This window comes from Passer domesticus, chromosome 2 (assembly GCF_036417665.1).
Source record: "Passer domesticus isolate bPasDom1 chromosome 2, bPasDom1.hap1, whole genome shotgun sequence".
Lineage (NCBI taxonomy): Eukaryota > Metazoa > Chordata > Aves > Passeriformes > Passeridae > Passer > Passer domesticus.
Genome location: NC_087475.1, coordinates 54,513,126 through 54,530,181, shown reverse-complemented (window position 1 = coordinate 54,530,181; position 17,056 = coordinate 54,513,126). Strand labels below are relative to the sequence as shown.

The 17,056-nt window shown below is 35.8% G+C and overlaps 1 protein-coding gene across 8 annotated transcripts in view; it reads right to left on the bottom strand.

The window, feature by feature from the left end:
• The window catches only part of PCDH9 (protocadherin 9), a 673,415-nt gene that overhangs the window by 353,236 nt on the left and 303,123 nt on the right, over positions 1-17,056 (bottom strand). The window contains exon 5 of one of the 8 annotated variants that reach the window (XM_064408620.1): positions 14,374-15,439. The exons of the other annotated variants lie outside the window; for them this stretch is intronic. Within the exon in view, the coding sequence (XP_064264690.1) occupies positions 15,401-15,439 (39 nt within the window). The 3' untranslated portion in view covers positions 14,374-15,400. Of the gene's footprint in view, positions 1-14,373; positions 15,440-17,056 lie in introns of those variants that run through there. 8 annotated transcript variants of the gene reach the window in all.

The window sequence follows — 17,056 nt, the reverse complement described above, 5'->3', positions numbered from 1 at the left end:
AGGCAACAGCTGATTTCTTTCAAAAAAAAAAAAAAAAACAACTTTGTAGACCTGACTGATTTTGCAGACCTACCATGTGATGATTACTTAGACCTTACATTTTACACAAGTGGGTTTTCAGATATTTTTTTGCTCTTTTTCATGAAAAGCAGCCATTACACATGGCAAGTGTAATTTTCCAGTGCAAGGAAGATTAACCTGACAGTGATGCCACTTTGCTTCTTCTTACAGCACAAATGTTTTAGCATTTCTATGTACCATTTCTATTTGAGAGATTTTCAAATGTTTTGCCCACTTTTTCAAAGGTTATTTTATAATTTAAACATATATATTTGTAGACTGTATTGATGACTACTGTCCTGAAAATGGAGATTACCTTTCATTATGAAACCATCAGACAGTTTTATCAACCCACCTTAACGCTGAATTATTCAGTTTTTCTAAGATTTTAACAATGTGTTTATCCCAGAGCACATGTTATGTTTTCATGAAGGTGGGAATGAGCATGAAATATAGTCTCCGTAAATCCAATCTAAAATAATATAATAACTTAGGACTTTAAATATTTTAAAAATATTTTGGATTCTATAGGCATATGATTAGGGTCTTCTTCTTTATTAGGTGAAAGCTGCAAGAGTTTATTTCACCTGACAGATTCAAATTAATAAAATTGCAGTGATTTATTTCACCCCCAATATTAAGCTGTTTCTTCTGAAAGTTTAGCCCTCTCACAAAAGTCAAAGTTCCATTGTCATGGCTGAAATAAAGTTCTAAATCATTAAATCAAGCTCTTTGTCTGTGTTCTTTGGCTCTGAAAATATAAAAGCAGTCACTAGAGATACAGGGTAATCCTCTTGCATATTACATGTTTAGCTAAAACATTACTTCTTTTCTACAATGTGTCATCCAAACACTCTGAATCCCGTTTGGCTCTTTGCCAAGGCAGACACATCCAAGATTACTCATTTCATCATTTTGGTCTTAGCAAGAGAAAGTAGTCCTTCCATTCACTCTCCCTTTTCAGAATAGTTTGCTAGGAGTCCAACAATTCCCATGCTGGCAGCTGTAAATGCCTCAACTATCTGGTTCAAAAATAAATCAGAACCAAAGCCAGGTCATCTCTATAATCTAGGTTTGTTGGGGTTCTTTTTGTTTTTTGTTTTTTTTTTTGGTTGGTTGGTTGGGGTTTTTTTTGTTGTTGTTGTTTGGTTGGGTTTTTTTGGTTTGTTTTTTTTTGTTGTTGTTGTTGTTTGGGGTTTTTTGTTTTGTTTTGTTTGTTTTTGTTTGTTTTGGGAGTTTTTTGTTTTGTTTTGTTTTTTTGTTTTGTTTTGGTTTGTTTTTTTTGGTTGTTTTGTTTTGTTTTGTATTCAAAAATCCAGTATTCCCTGTAATGAATGTACCCTACAAAATATCTCTAATGTTTCTCTTCTGTCATTAATATTTTATTAGTTTTTGTTGATGCTAGCATTATACTAATGTTTTGGTTCCTCTCTATAATTTGCAGGCGTGCATACCAGCCAATTTAGTCTAGTGTTACCTACAATTGATTGGCTGTACTTTTTTATCTTATCATAGCATATAACCCCAGAACTGAGGACTAATTCCCTTTTCATCTACATGACTTGCACCTGCACAACTTTTTCCTGGACTCTTCCACAGCTTAAGAAGCTTAAGTACTTTCCACTAGATCTTTTTTATTGCTTAATAAAATAGGGACCTTCTGAGTAGTAAATATTCCTCTGTCTCCACTTATGCTAATACAGCCTTATTTCTTCTAGACCTACTAGATAATATCTAACTATTATAACTTTTCACACTTTGATTTTTTTTTTTAATATTAAGAAACTTGTTAGATGCTATTAAGCCAATTAAATCAATTGGATTCAGCAACAACAACAACAACAACAAAAAAGAGGTTTTGCTAAGAAGGTTAGTAATTGATCAAACGGCATGTAATTCAATACATTGCCATTTACACGTTTACATACAGGATGCTGCATACCTCAGTGTCCACACCATTAGCCAAACACTGTTCCTTTTTACTGAACGGTTCCTCTTTTGTCTTCATTTAATCCACAATGTAACTGTACAATTTCCTTCAATTTATGTAAATCGTATTCAAATACAGATGAGCTAGAATGTTTATACTGGTAAGCTGTAATTGAAAACATTTAGGACACTATTTGAGTCATTTTGTTATGAGGTGACTGCAAACATGAAGATGAGTACAGAACAGTGAAAGTCCTGAGAAAGTACTGGTTAATAAGTTACTGATTAATAATAAGAAAGGGAGGTGAATGACAACACCGAAAATTATGATTCTGTTTCCTTTTAGAATCTTCTGATGATTTTTCTTTACCCTGGTTTGAATTTTTTTTTACTGTTTTTAGTAAATTGCCCTAGCAATATTACTTTCTCTCAGAATACAGTTGTGTAGATTTTATTGCTTCATACGATTGTGTGGAAAGGATTTGCCAGCTTGGGAAAATGCCAGAATTTGCATTTTAATAAAGATATGTCAAAAAATAAACTTGCTTAACATCCTGTGATGGATCTGGTGAAACTGTGTCTTGTAAGAGTCTATTATTGCATTCACTACACTTTTCTGCACTTGTTAGAGACAAAGCTAAAACTAAATTCATGCATTAACTTTTTTTTCAGCAATACCTGAAAATCTATTACTGTAGTACCACAGCTCTGTTAAAACTGCAATGGTATGCAAAATCTGTCCCAAATTCTACACCTAGCCTAAAAATGATAACATTTGGAGTCAGGATGAAGACCTGAATTTCACCTGCATCACTCAGGGGAGCCCTTATCTACACTATAACTACCTGAAAGGAGGTTTCAGTGTGGGATGTGTTATTATTTCTCGCAGGTAGTGAGTGAGAGGACAAGAGAAAATTGCCTCAAGTTGCACCAGGAGAGGTTTAGATTTGATAGTAAGACACATTTTTTTCACTAAACAGGTTGTCAAATATGAGAACAGTCTGCCCACATAACTGGTTAAATAACCATCCCTTGCAGATATTTAAAAGACAAGTAGATGTGGCACTCAAGGACATGGTTTAGTGGTGGACTTGCAGTGCTGGGTTAGCAGTTGGATCTGATGATCTTAAAGATCTCTTCCAACCTAAATGATGTTATGATTGTATGACAAGATAAAGCTTTTCAAGAAGACAGCTACAATTACAAAGTGGTTAGAAACCCAAAGATCTTGCAGTGACCACAAGAAGAGAAAGTGCAATGTGTGGGTAACTGGTTATAGTTTATAGGACTTTAACCTTGAAGTAATACCTTTGCTGACTACATGCTTGTGAAAATACAACACTATACCACAGTCACTCAAAAAAAGAAACAGGCTTAAAAGCAAAAAAAAAAATCAACAAGTAAAAAAATCCAAGTCACTAATTATTCTTGAAAATATTGCTCTATCAACCCTCCACATTGCTAACAATTTTATGACAACAGTGGAAATTGTCAGAAAGTGACTGAGAGACATATCATAATAATTTGACATAAGCAGAACCAAGCAAGTGTCTTTTGGATACAGTATATGGAAACAGAAACACTAAGTCACTAGACAAATTACTGACTCACCAGTCTTCTGTCTGTAACTTTATTCAGCTACATGTGGTAAAATAAAAGAAAATAAAAATACCTCCTGTAACTAAAAAAAATTTAAAAAAAATGATCGCAACATTTTTGGATATTTTCTATCAAGGTCTGGCTCTGGAATTTAAAGCATTGCTTATAGAATTGTTATGTCACATGGAGCAAATACCCTCCACTGCTGTGGAGACCAATCAAAGCATAAAAAGATATCCTACAGCTCATCAACTTTTCAAATGGAGCATAGAGGTGATGAAGAATATTTCTTTGATCTCATCTTCCATAGGCACAAGAAATATGACAACCTTACAAGATCCCAGTTTTCACTGAAGTGCAAAAGAGTAAGTCAGAACCTTTCCCCTATGAAAAACCCCACCTGGCCAGGCAACCTGCATTTGAATACAGGACTTCGTCAAAGTAGTGATCCTCACATTTTTCATTTTCTTGGGGTTTTTTTTTTTCTTTTTTTTTTGTGGTTTTTTTTTTTTGTTTGTTTGGGGTTTTTTTGTTTGTTTTGGTTTTTTTGGTTTTTTTTCTTGCTGCTGGTAATGAAGCCAGTCGTGCAGGGATAGACCTGCTGGAGCAAAGTACTCTGTAGTCTGTCTCTGCCAACTTTCAGTCATAACTGCAGCTTTAATTTGTGCCAGCTTTAAAGTACAAGCTTTCCTCAAAATTCTGAGTCCTGTTCTCCACTCTAAACAGCAGTCCTTGCAAATGGCATGAAGAAAACTGCAATTACCTAGGTACAGTGTGCTTTATGATAAGAAAGTGGTGTAGAGAAGGTCAGTTGTAAATCCTTAGTGAAATCCAGTCATAATTCAGTGCTGAAATGTCACCATCTTTAAAAAAGGAACAGCATCTGGCAATGACAGATACTTAATTACCTTCATGTAATGAGACATTTTTCGTGCAAATAGTAGATGTAGTTTAGGTGCACCATAAGTTAAAATGTAAAAGCACCAAAACTACTTTCTGCCTAATAAAAACTATGTCATTACATTTGATAGAGATATCACAAGGGGTTTTTTAATAGCTGGTAAATATGTTTAAAAATAAAGAGTACATATACATTTATTTTATGGTTTTAAACTAACAAAAATTCTTGATACCAATGGGTATCAATTTGCCCATGCTTTCATTGTACTTTTTCTGCCTTTGAGGCATAGCCAATCATTTTCTTTGAGAAATCTGATCTTGCTTAGTGTTATAGATTTTCCTATAATGTTATAAGAGTACTAATTAATAAGAAATCTCTCTCAAAGCTGAACTTTGTTGTGGGTTTTTTGTTCATGTTCATTACCTTAACTTTCAGATTTATTTCACTTTTGGACACTTAAAATGTTTTTTTAACTTCAGATATTAAACAGTCTTTATTTCCAGAGCCGTCATCATGAAACAAAAAGTCTATTTTAAATTTTCAAATTGCAGGCACAAGTTCTTAGAATAAATCACAGTAAGCAAGAAAGAGAAGACAGAGTGGTAGCCTTGAAGCTGTCTTTTTTTTTGTACCAGCAAAATATATTTTGTATTAAGCTTCAACAATTTTACAGAATTTTTTTTACGACTTTTCTTTTTTTTTCAGTTTGTAGAACAAGAACTGCAAGCTTCCCCTCAAAGCCTCCAACAGAGATCAGTAAGAAGTAGAGTCAGAATATTTTATAGACAGATGCTCTTGCAAACTTTAGCATGCCAGCTAAGCCTTAGTTGGCATGTTTTAAAATCTCCTGGAACATGAAACTGTCCTTTCTCTAAATACAGCACCTTCCAAGAGCTCTGGGGAGATGCAAGGGTATTAAAAAGATACAGGAGGTGCAAGGTTGGGGAAAGAGGAAGGGAGTGGGTGGTAGCCCTGTGAGCTGGCAAAGTCTACTGGAAAAGGACCAGCATGCCATCTGCCAATATAACTGCTTAGAGAGGGAGCTACAGTTTGCCGCTATAGTGAGAGAACCAGACAAATATATTTACTTGATCTGGTTGGTAATTAGTATGCCTGTGCAAGGTTTTCTTATAAGGTGCTGAACACACTAATGTATGGGAATCATCCCACTTCTAGGTTCTGTGAAAGTTATTTTCTCTGTATTGTTAAGAAGTACTTTTGGAAGTCTGAACTTGAAAATTAAAGTAAATGTACCTTGTACCTGAGTACTACATTCCTACCTGAGATAACAAAATATTAAAAACAAGCAAACAAATGACCAAACCTCTGACAAATGCAAAATTATCAAATTCTTGACCTATGTTTAATTTTACAATTATTTATTAGTAGATTCAATAGATGTATATTGATGAGTTTATAACCATTTATCAGGTCACATAATAATGCATTTGTGTATCATGAAATAAAGACTCTTGTTAACTAAATGCAGCCTCCAATGGTAGATCCCTGATCTACCTTACTATATTAATTTTTGCCTCTATCCTAGAGAGTTTCAACAATATCTCTTTAAGGAAATCTGACACAAAAGGCTGTGTCAGATAGTGTTACTGACAGTGTTAACTGTTACTGACTTGAACAATGCAGTGTCAGAACTGGACAACTGACCGTGGCATATAGTCTTTCAAATAATATTACAGGCATTACCAGTATGTTAAAAAAATACTTCTAAATTGAAAGAATACCAAAACAATTTATTTTTTTTTACTAAACAAAACTCCTTCTTTCCCCTGAAATTATGTAAAAATGTTATGCTCTAATTAGAAGAAAAAATTAGTCATATTGTTGTCCATCTATACGAGATTTATATGTTGGCTTCAATCTCAGGCTACACTTCAGAATATTCACAGCTTTCATGTGATAGAAAATGTGTGACTCACTTGTTAAGTGGAGGTGGTTACAAGGATTAAACTACACTTAAATCTGGACCTGTGGGAAGGATAATTGAAATTGTTTTAATCTTTGAGGACCGTTACAGCTTAGATATTCTCTTCTTTAGGAGGTATCCCCTTATTTTTGCCAAATGTAGCAAGAGTGATCAGAAAAACTCTTATTAATGGGATCTTGATTCACAGCCAGAAAAGCCAGGATATATAAAGACTCTACAGAGGTAACTTCATAAAGTTTGTTCTTTCATGTAAGAAGTGACAGCATGACAACAGTTTCAAAAGTATAGCTACTTCTTTGAAACTTAGTCCAAACATTCCTCAAAAAATCACAGTCAGAAGAAATATTTAGACATGGTGCAAGACATGAATTTTTTCTTACAGGCATGTGAATATAAGCTACATTTAGCTAAACAACAAAAAAGAATACACATGATGACATTTACCAGTGCAAAAGTACAAAGAGATATTCAACAAATTGCTATTCAGTGGCACAGACAGTTCCACAGGCAGTGGAAGCAGGGACAGGTACCCTGGGAAAATTATATGAATGTTGCCCAGTTGTATAGAGAAGGGAATGGAAAGAAAAATGGATCTGAACCTGGCAAGGGAGGCAAAAAATATCAAGGGCTTCTACAGGTATGTCAGCCAGGAAAAGAAGATCAAAGGAAGCATTTATGCTACCAATGAACACAACTGCTATATTAGAAACAGTGAACAAGGAGAAGGCTGAGCTACTTGACAACCATTTTGCCTCAGCCTTCCTGGTAAACTCTCTTCCCCCTGACTCAAGTGAATGGAAAGCAGGATTGGGAGTGCGAAAACAAAGACTCTGTAAGAGAAGATCAGCTTCCCGAGAAACCCGAACACACAGAAGTCTATGGGACATGAGGAGATGCATCCCAGAGTCCTACATGAATTGACTGATGCAGTTGCCAGGCCACTTTCCATATTAGAAGTGCCATGGCAATCAGGCTAATTCCCAAGTACCTAGAAAAAGGGAAAACACTACACCCATGTTTACAAATGTTAGAAAAGGAGAACCGTGAGAACAACCAGCCTGTCACCCTGACCTTTGTGCCTGTGAAGGTCATGGAACAGATCCTCCTAGAAGCTCTGCTCAGGCACATGGAGAACAGGGAGGTGATTCAGGACAGCCAGAGTGGCTTCACCAAGGACAGGTCCTGCATCACAAACCTAGTGGCTTCCTGTGATGAGTGACTACATTACAAGGGAAAAGCTATGGGTGTCATCTGTCGGGACTCGTGTAATGCCTTTGACACAGCTCCCCACAACATCTTTCTCTCTAAATTGAAGAGCTATAGATTCAATGGGTCTATAGGACAACTGCCTTCACAAATGAAGCACACATCACAGAACCTCTCTTTCCTGGAAATGGCTGAACACCACCCTGCCCACAGGAAGTGGTGAATAAATCCCTTATATTGCTTTGCTTGCATGTGCAACTTTTGCTTTATCTATTAAACTGTCTTTATCTCAACCCATGAACTTTCTCACTTTTACTCTTCTGATTATTCCCTTCCCTATCCCACCACAGGGAAAGTGAGTGAGTGACTATGTGGGCTTAGTTGCCAGCTGAGGTTAAAAGGTAAACAAAGCTAGTAAAGATGAAGTCCATCTTAGTTTCCAAAATGCAGTGGATGAGAAATTAGCCCCACAGAAGAGTACAACACATGAATCCACAAGCAATCTTCTTCCATGATCAGACATCCTCCAATTTCAAACTAACTCCTTTAATTGCTTTTGGTCCAAGATCATAGGAGAGATCAAGTAAATTGAAAAGCTGTCCTTGAACCTTAGTATTTATCCATATGCCAACACCCAAACAAATGAATCAAACAGATTCAACACACCTGAAATGTAATCTAAGGTGAAGGAATAATTGATTCCTTGAATTAATTGATTTGATGTGGCAGGGATGGCCAAAAACAAACAAAAGGACAGTAAGAGTACTACTTTGTGGGACCTAAACGGAGATCAGCTCATTTAATCTAAGCTTCCAGAAGTGTCTGATGGTGAGTACTTAATTCATTACCTACCCCTACATTGAAGGGTTAAATATAACATGGGGTTTTTTTCTGTGACACCACCCATGTAGCTCCTATAATTTTTTACAGATTTTGTTCTTCAAGAGAGGGCAGGTTAACAGATCTGTTGTAAATTCATTCTGTACAACTGATGTGTAAGTTTAAATCTTGAACATGAAAGCTTGCATGAAAATGGGTAATTAATTCTCTTTGTTCAAAATCACAGATTTTCACCCAAAAGTTTTACTCTCCTAAGTCATCTTCATTCATATAGTCACAAAAAAAAAAATAAAAATCTATACTTAGAAATTATGAGGAAAAAAGAAGAAGAGATACTTCTGAGAAAACCTTTCCACTCTATGGACACTCATGCATAGACTTGAAAACATAATTTCATTATTTTTCAATCTTCTGGTGGAGTTAAAAATGAAATAAAAATCATTCTTAGTGCTCTACTCCAGAATGAGATTTGACCTTGCAATTCATCTGTTCCTACTGTGCTTATGAATTACAGCTGTCCATCTTTCTTCAGGCATAATTTGACATTTCACTAAATCATGACAAAGCTTCCATGGATTTCATGCTAGCATTCTGGGGTTCAGTATCTTGTTTCAAAGTGCCCAGGCAGCAGTCCATCTTCCAACATATTTTGCCAACATTTGTAAACCTAACATCACTAATGTTTGCAATGCAAAATTCATGTCATGTGGGGTGCTAAGTTGTATTTTGGTTTCACAACAAACTAATTTATATTTTCCTCACAGAAGAATCCACAACATAATCTTTGTGGATTATGCAGCATAACCTGTATAAGTAGAATAAGGAAGTAGCTGGTTCCAAGGGAATGAATCCAGAAGTATCAGGTATAAAAAATACTTGCAAAACTACATCTGTGCACCCCAAGTCTCATCAAACAAGATGTGAAAAATTGCCATTGACCTTATGGAAGTTGCATATAATCTGCAACTAGTGATTTCAGGACTTCTGAATGTTGCAGTTGTAGCACAAAAATTTGAGGCAGGATCATGCATTTTGTAATTTTCAATAAATTCTAGATCTCAATGCAGTCACTACAACAGAAGTATAAAACAACCTTTATAATTACTTTTTATCTTGTCAAATTTATTTCAAAATCACTGTACTTATTGCATAAGAACTAAATGTCTGGAGTGGAGTATGTTCACTGCAGAGATCTCATACTCTTTAATAATAATAAACAAAAATATATGTGTTTCTTATATTTTTTTTTTGTTTTGTTCAAAATCTTCCTATGTTTCCATGTTTCCACATATTTAAGTAGCATTCCAAAAAATCTGCAACCTGACAAATGAGAATTTTGTTCCTAAATATGCCTTAGAGCATTGTAAACACCCATTAAGGACATTGGGTGTTTATGTACCTGCTCTCAACACAGACTTTATGAAGAAGCTGAACACCTAAATTCTGCAATATATTGAGCTTCCTGGAAGGGAATTTGAAACTGTGTGATGGGACAGGCAGAATGGAACCCTTGGCATGAAGGAAAAGAACTATGGGTGGTCAATGGAACAGACCCCGCAGATGTACTTTCTTCTCCTAGACTTGATCGTATTATCAATCTAGACCTAAACATCTCTGTAAAAATACCACTTAAAACTTATTTTCTCCCTTAATTTCTGAGAAAAACATATTTTTTGTATTTCCTTATCTTTTCCTTTTCTTTTTAAAATATGTGTTCAAATTTTTGTCCTGTATTCTATACCCATGTTCAAAATCTGCTTTTGCTTTATCATCTTTGCACAAACAGTATTGGAACCAAAACCAGGAAAAAAATAAGTTCACACACATTGAGCACCAGATTGACTTAAAATATTCCATTGAGTCATGATTCTTTACATTTGAACTCTTTTCCTCCATCCCAACTCTTGAGTTCCCTGCCATAGAGAAACTACACTAGCTTCAAGGAATGCCACTGTCTGCAATGTCAGATTATTTTCCAGTACAATTTCACTGAATAAATACAGTATGCTCAAAATTTTAATTCTTCACATGCAAAGTAAAAGGATGCACACAATGATCATGCTCCTCCCTGGACAGGTCCCTGGTCTGTCCCAACAGAGTGCTGCAAAAGCAGTGTCAGGGCCCTCTACTGCAGGTTGCTTCTTCATCTGTCCACCTCCAAGTAACAAAGCTGTTGGCTGATGCTTCACACTGTACTCAGCACAGTAAACACATGATACACATTCCTAAAAATCCACCCACTGGATGATGTATCTTCTCATGGAGATCATTCACAGAGATGAGTACTTTTTGTCTAAACATATTTGGATATCACAGGTTTGACAGCAGAATGTGTAGTTCAGCCAATTTGGTTGGTGCCCCTGTGCATCCAAATTGACAGATTATTTGAAATATTAACTTTAGCTGAAAAAGCTTAGGAACTTACAGACTCTGCGACACTGAACCTATAAACTAATTTTGGGGTTTTGCCCTTGAATTGACATCTACAACTTAGATGATAACCTGTTTAAACATCAGTTTGTGTTTGGGAATTTGCTCTCCCACCATTTCTATTTTTAGGTGTACTTCCAGCCTTAGACAAAAGAAAAATTCTTATTCAAAATACTTATTATTTTGATAAATATAAATAGTTTTCTATGTTAATCCTACTCTCATAAAAAAGTAAAAAATTGAAGATAATGGGATGATTTAAACAAAGAAATTGTCCTAGCTAGCTGAAAAAGACACCCCAAAAGAAATTGAAGAAAGAAATCCCAAGAGAAATCCCATCTCAGTTTGAGATTTGTTATGTTAATGAGGGGGAAAAAAACCCAAACAAAAAAAAACCAACCAAAAACCAAAAAAAACCCCCAACTTTAAGACTCAAAGAAACACTTCTTGTTGATATGTACTTGATTTCAGTTGTTAACTTCTTTAGCAGCAATATGGAAAAGACATGACCAGATGTAATCACAGAAAATGATGAACAATTTTAAAATTAATCTAATTAACTTAACCTCTTGGGCTTTCCTTAGTTAGCCTTGGCATAATTTTTGAAACAGTAGGTCACTTGCAGTTTTTAGGCCACTATTTGAAAATCCTTCTTTGGCCTTATGTTCTGGAATTAATATTGAGATAGTATTTAAAGTACAGTAAGAGATACCAAAAGATTATCACATTTACTCCTCCAGACTTTTTATTAAACTCCATCTTTACAGTGAATAACAGCATGTCAAAGCAATCTTCATTTGCCTAACAAGTCCCCAGCAAAAAAGTAAGTTTAGGTTCAAAACTGTAAGCTTTTAATTTCTGAGTTCTCATTTTATATTGGAAATATTCTAAATATGCTGGGAGGGCTTAAGTTGTTTCTCTCTATGGACATTACTTATGCCACTAAAGTCAAAACCAATTTTGTGTTGACTTTATTCAGAGTAAGATCAAACACCTACTCTTCCTTCAGACCTACTTTCAGCAGGACAGAGTCAGACAATTGGAATGAAAAAAAACCATGACATAAGAAGTTACCCAAAAGAGCTTTCAATGTTAGCCATACCTGCAATGGGACATTATCCAAAGCTGATTGCTTTTCATACTTTCTAACCCATGGCTTCAATGAGTGACGTCACCCGTGCAGAGAAGGACCTAAGTAGGCACCCATCACTCTCACCTTCTCTCTGCATAATGGTCTCTATTTTTTTAGCCTCTACTCATTGTTTTCTGTCACTGTAAAAAGCTGTTCTGTTACATGCTGTTTACAGTACCTGGTTTTCACTACTATGGACATCTGGAGGCTGGATCTACATGGTAAAATGGCTACAGGCACTGTACGTCTCTGTTATTTCATCAAATCTGTTGACTTCTTGAGACACTTCACTTACTCTGCTAATTGACATCTGCATAGTACCTATTACACAAGTAATTTAATAGTTCACACACATGGCTATATGTAAATACGTCTTTATTTAGTTTTGTTAAGGAAACATCTCATTTTGACTATTCAGAAGGCACTGCTTCAGTCACATGCCCACCACCCCAGACTGACCCTGCTAGGACCAAAACCCCTTTTCAGCTACAGTGACTCAGTAGATCTCTCTTTTAACTCTACACACACCCCACTCACACAGCCAAACCAGGTTTCCTAACCAGTTTGGCCCCAGGTTTCCCATGGCAGAGTCTCAGATGTCTCGTTCCATAAAGCCATTTATTCATGGTGGAGTAACACAGAAATAGCCTGAGCTGGTGCCTGTCAGGAGGGGCCCTGAACAAAGGAATCGCTGGGCTCTTATCCCCTCGCTGATCAAGCTTGGCAAAGTCTGGAGTCTTTGGTTCCTGCTGTGTCACTGAGTGTCCAGTCACCTGGCTGTCTCCACATGTCCCTGTGCCCTTCATTGTGCAGAAGGTGGGCAATTCAAGGCCTCTTGCCTTGGGCTCCCACCCAGACCTCAGTCTACAGCTCCCACTGCAGCTTCACCCCAAGCTACCTGCACTCAATGTGTTCCTCAGCAGCTTTTGGTTTTGATATGTTTATGTAGATTCTATGCATACATTTAAATGTATATTTATGTGTTTAAATCCGTTACTAAAATGGTGGAAGGAAATTAATATAATGTTATTTTATCTGTTCTAATTTCATTGTTATAATTCAGTTTAACAGCCATATTAGTTCATCAAGAATGAAAGTTCATAATTTTAAATATTTCAAAACACAAAAAGGGTAAAGAAATTTTGTGGAAAATTTGAACTGATCCACACTAATTTTGCATGCAGTGAGTATGAATAATATATTTTTGTATGTATCCCTTTGTGCTGTATAAATTCTTCTTAGGCCTTTTACCTTCAACCAATGCTATGATTTAATCAATAGCCTGGTTTAAATCATCAGCAGTGAAGGGCATCAGAGCAACAGGCATAGCAGCTGGAACATTGTCAGAAATTGTGTTCAAAATCTATTTCTGCTGTATATTTTATTTCGTTTGATATTTCTGTCACTGTAAAATTGCAGTATAAGGTAACAAGCAATGCTCCAATGTTCAGCACACAAATTCTCCCCTACCAGTATCAAAGCTTAATAGGATAGTGCTATGTGATATGGCAAAAGGTTGGAGAATGAGGAATAAGTAAAACAGAAAAACTAGACCTAGATGTCAGTTTGACATGCTATCAAAGCTGTCAACTTCTAACCACTGCAGCTGCCTAGGCTTTGGTTAACTTCTCATTGATTTCCCCAAATAAGATTTCATCTAAAGCACCAAATTAAAAACTGAGGCTGAGGGATGGTTCTATAAATTGAAAAGTGTACAAATGAATTGCTAGCCAATACGCTTGGCAGCTTTTATCTTTCTAAAGCCTCTGATTCTGAACCTAACAGAAGTTGGTAGCGGCCAGGTTGGGTTTTGGGAAGAGGAGAAACAGAGAGAGTATGAGACAAAATGTAATCATTTCTTTTACTATATGTTAAGGAATTATTTGATGAGGGAGGGGTAGTTATTAGGGGATGCATTGTTTTTGACAGTGGAATGGTGTAGTGAAAAATAAAGCACAGTGAAGATCATCTAAGCAGAAAACAAAGAAATACAAACAAAAAGAATACAAAACCAAAATCAACAATCCTCTCTTGTAATAAATTCCTGTGATCTGCAATACATTGGAAAGCTGAAAAACATGCAATAACAGCCATTTCACTTTGTGCTATTTCCTGATTGCTACATTCACGTACCCAGGCATATATACCCAATCCTCTAAAGGAAGGTCCAGGATGTTAGGGTTTACAGTGCTGCAATATATCAGAAATATGACAGCTCGAAACAGCACTGTATTAAACCCAGAAAATTGATTTCAAAGACTCAGCAATGTTAAAACATTTCAGAATAAAATACTTTCCATTTATTTCCTACAAAGATCAGTGACTGCTTATCCATTTTATCCCCATCCACAAAGCCTCATTAATCCTCAACCAGAAACAATTAATCTGATACATATTGCATGAAAAAATAGAGAAACCTCTTTCTTTTTCATATTTTCAGTCCTCAGAGGCTACTAAAGTCACTAAAAATGTTTTATCCCTCTATGCTCAAATCAGGTGAATAATCACAAGTGAGGAAAATTTTTTAAAGGTCTTAAGTAATGTCTATGTATCTCACCCTGGTGACAGGAAGAGTAACAAAGGTTTTACCCAGAATGGACTAAATTTCTAGTGATGAGAAGAATCACTGGTACCTACTTGGCCAACTTCCAGTTTAGTCACATAGAGTGTGTAAAACACAGAAGCATTATGAAAGTCAATGGCAAATGTCTGCTGACTTTAATCAGGATAAAGTTATCCTTATCTGTGCTACTTCAATCATTGACAAAGATGGTGCTGAATTACATTTTCTGTATCACCTCTGTTTATCCTCACAAAACACTCCTGCTAGTCTATACTGACATTTCATGTCCTATTCAATTTCTGCATTTGAAAACAAACAGAATTCTGCCCTCAGTGACAACCATGTGGGCTGTTTTTTACCAGTCTCTCTGAGGACATAATCTGATGTCACATAGCACAAAAAATATGGACAAAAACAATAGGCATACATACATTACTACAGCCTCTGTGAGCAGAATTTTCCCAAGCTTCTTTAACAAATTCTTTAATATGATTTGGAAAAAAACCAACAGCAACTAAACACCCAAACCGTATCAAAAAGAACCTAAATGAGAAAAAGAACCAAATAGACAATACAAAGAGCACAAAAAACCCCAAACAAAACAAAACCACCATGCACTTGAAGGCTGTGTTGCAGCTCTAGTTATGTACCTCAAAGTTACATTGTGTGGCTATGTAGTTATGTAACTCAAAGTCAAGTATCCACAATGTAGATATTTCAACTCCAGTTTCAGGCAGTGAAGTACTAACGCTTCAATCCATTGCCTAATCACAGGGTGTGCTAACATTTAATACACTATAAAGCAGGTTGCATGGTCTGTAGTACAGTCAATATCTGGAAAAATTTAAGAAACAACATCTCAGGTGAATGTCAACAGAAAAAATTCTGGCACATAATCTTCAATCAAAGCAAATGTTCCTCCCTCCCCCCCCACTAAAAGATCAAAATTGTTATTATCGTGAATCACATTTGTAATCTATTTTTATCCTAGTTCACCTTTGCATTTAACACTAGGTCATAAAATCTTCAAGTTCTGGAACATAATGTTCTTTTTAATTCTCTCCTCCTCAAGGACAAATGCAAGTTCAAAAAATTTCTTTCAGCATGGAAGAAAATTTTACTTTATTAGGCATGGGACAGGTGAAGGAAGCTTGTGAAGAATGGTTCTCATTAATACTTCCTCATCCCTCCCACCTACAATGATAATTATTGGTTTAAGAAAACAAAATAGCATAAAGACTGGTATAAACCCAGGAATGTCCAAGGGACTTCCCATATCAATATACTATCAAAAATACCCACTTAGATAACTTTTGTTGCACCCCACTTACTAGAAAAGACAGACATCTTAGTAATATAAAATAATAGATATAACTTCCTTAAAATATTCAAATACATAAAAATTATCTTTGTCTTTTTTTTCCACCAAGAAAAGTAGCTTTTAAAAAAAATAAATCTGTGGGAGTATGCAAAAATGTCTTTTTTAATGGCAGAATTTAGTACTACATGTCAAATGTGTTTAGAATACTGCATGCTGATGATGTTTTGGGTTTTTTTTTAATATATAATTATAGTTCTAGAAGAAAAGAATACGAACATTGAATCTGTTTAACTACTGTGTTTTGAATCCCTATACAGGACCAGCCTTTCCAAAACATTTCAACACTTTCTTTACAAAGAAGTATAAATCATCACCATCAAATTTGCCAGGCTGTTTTCTGTCTCTCATTTCAATGGTGTTCAAAAAACAAAAACCACATTGTACCATTTGAAAAATCAGATTGAAAGATAGTACTGCCAGAAAGTCATGTAGGAGATAAAAATCTGAAGGCAATACACCAAATAAAAAAGATAATTATTCAGTACTTTAGGAAGTTTCTTACATTCTCTTCTTTCACCTGCTGTGCACAAATGCAGAACAATATATACAAAGTGTCTGTTCTCCTCATGAACTCCTCTGTTCTCCTCATGAAATACTCATATAGTATTTAAGGATGGATAGACACTAAATACGTGCATATATATTCTGTATGCATAGGTTAAATATATATGCCAAATATTTCTATGTCATGATGTATTTAATAAAGTGCACCAAGACTCATCCTCTAAAAGAGGCTTGAACAGAGACTTGCTAATCTGGTGAAAAGCATTTCAAACATCTAGAGATGGTGAGCAAGTGATCTTAGAGGAAGGTCAGGAGAAAGTGAAAACATGTCACACACAAGCATAACACACAGGGATCATGCTCTGTTAACACAGCACAGCTCAGGGGCTCACCTCAGGTGCCTGTACACAAACACAGGTGCAGCTGAAAACAATCACAGGGAGTTCATACAGGCTTCACAGGACAAGAGAGGAGGAGAGGTTGCACTCTATGAACATGGACAGTGTGAATTCATGGAGATTTGCACTGGAGCATGTGATTAACTGGCAGAGCTGATGGATTGAGGT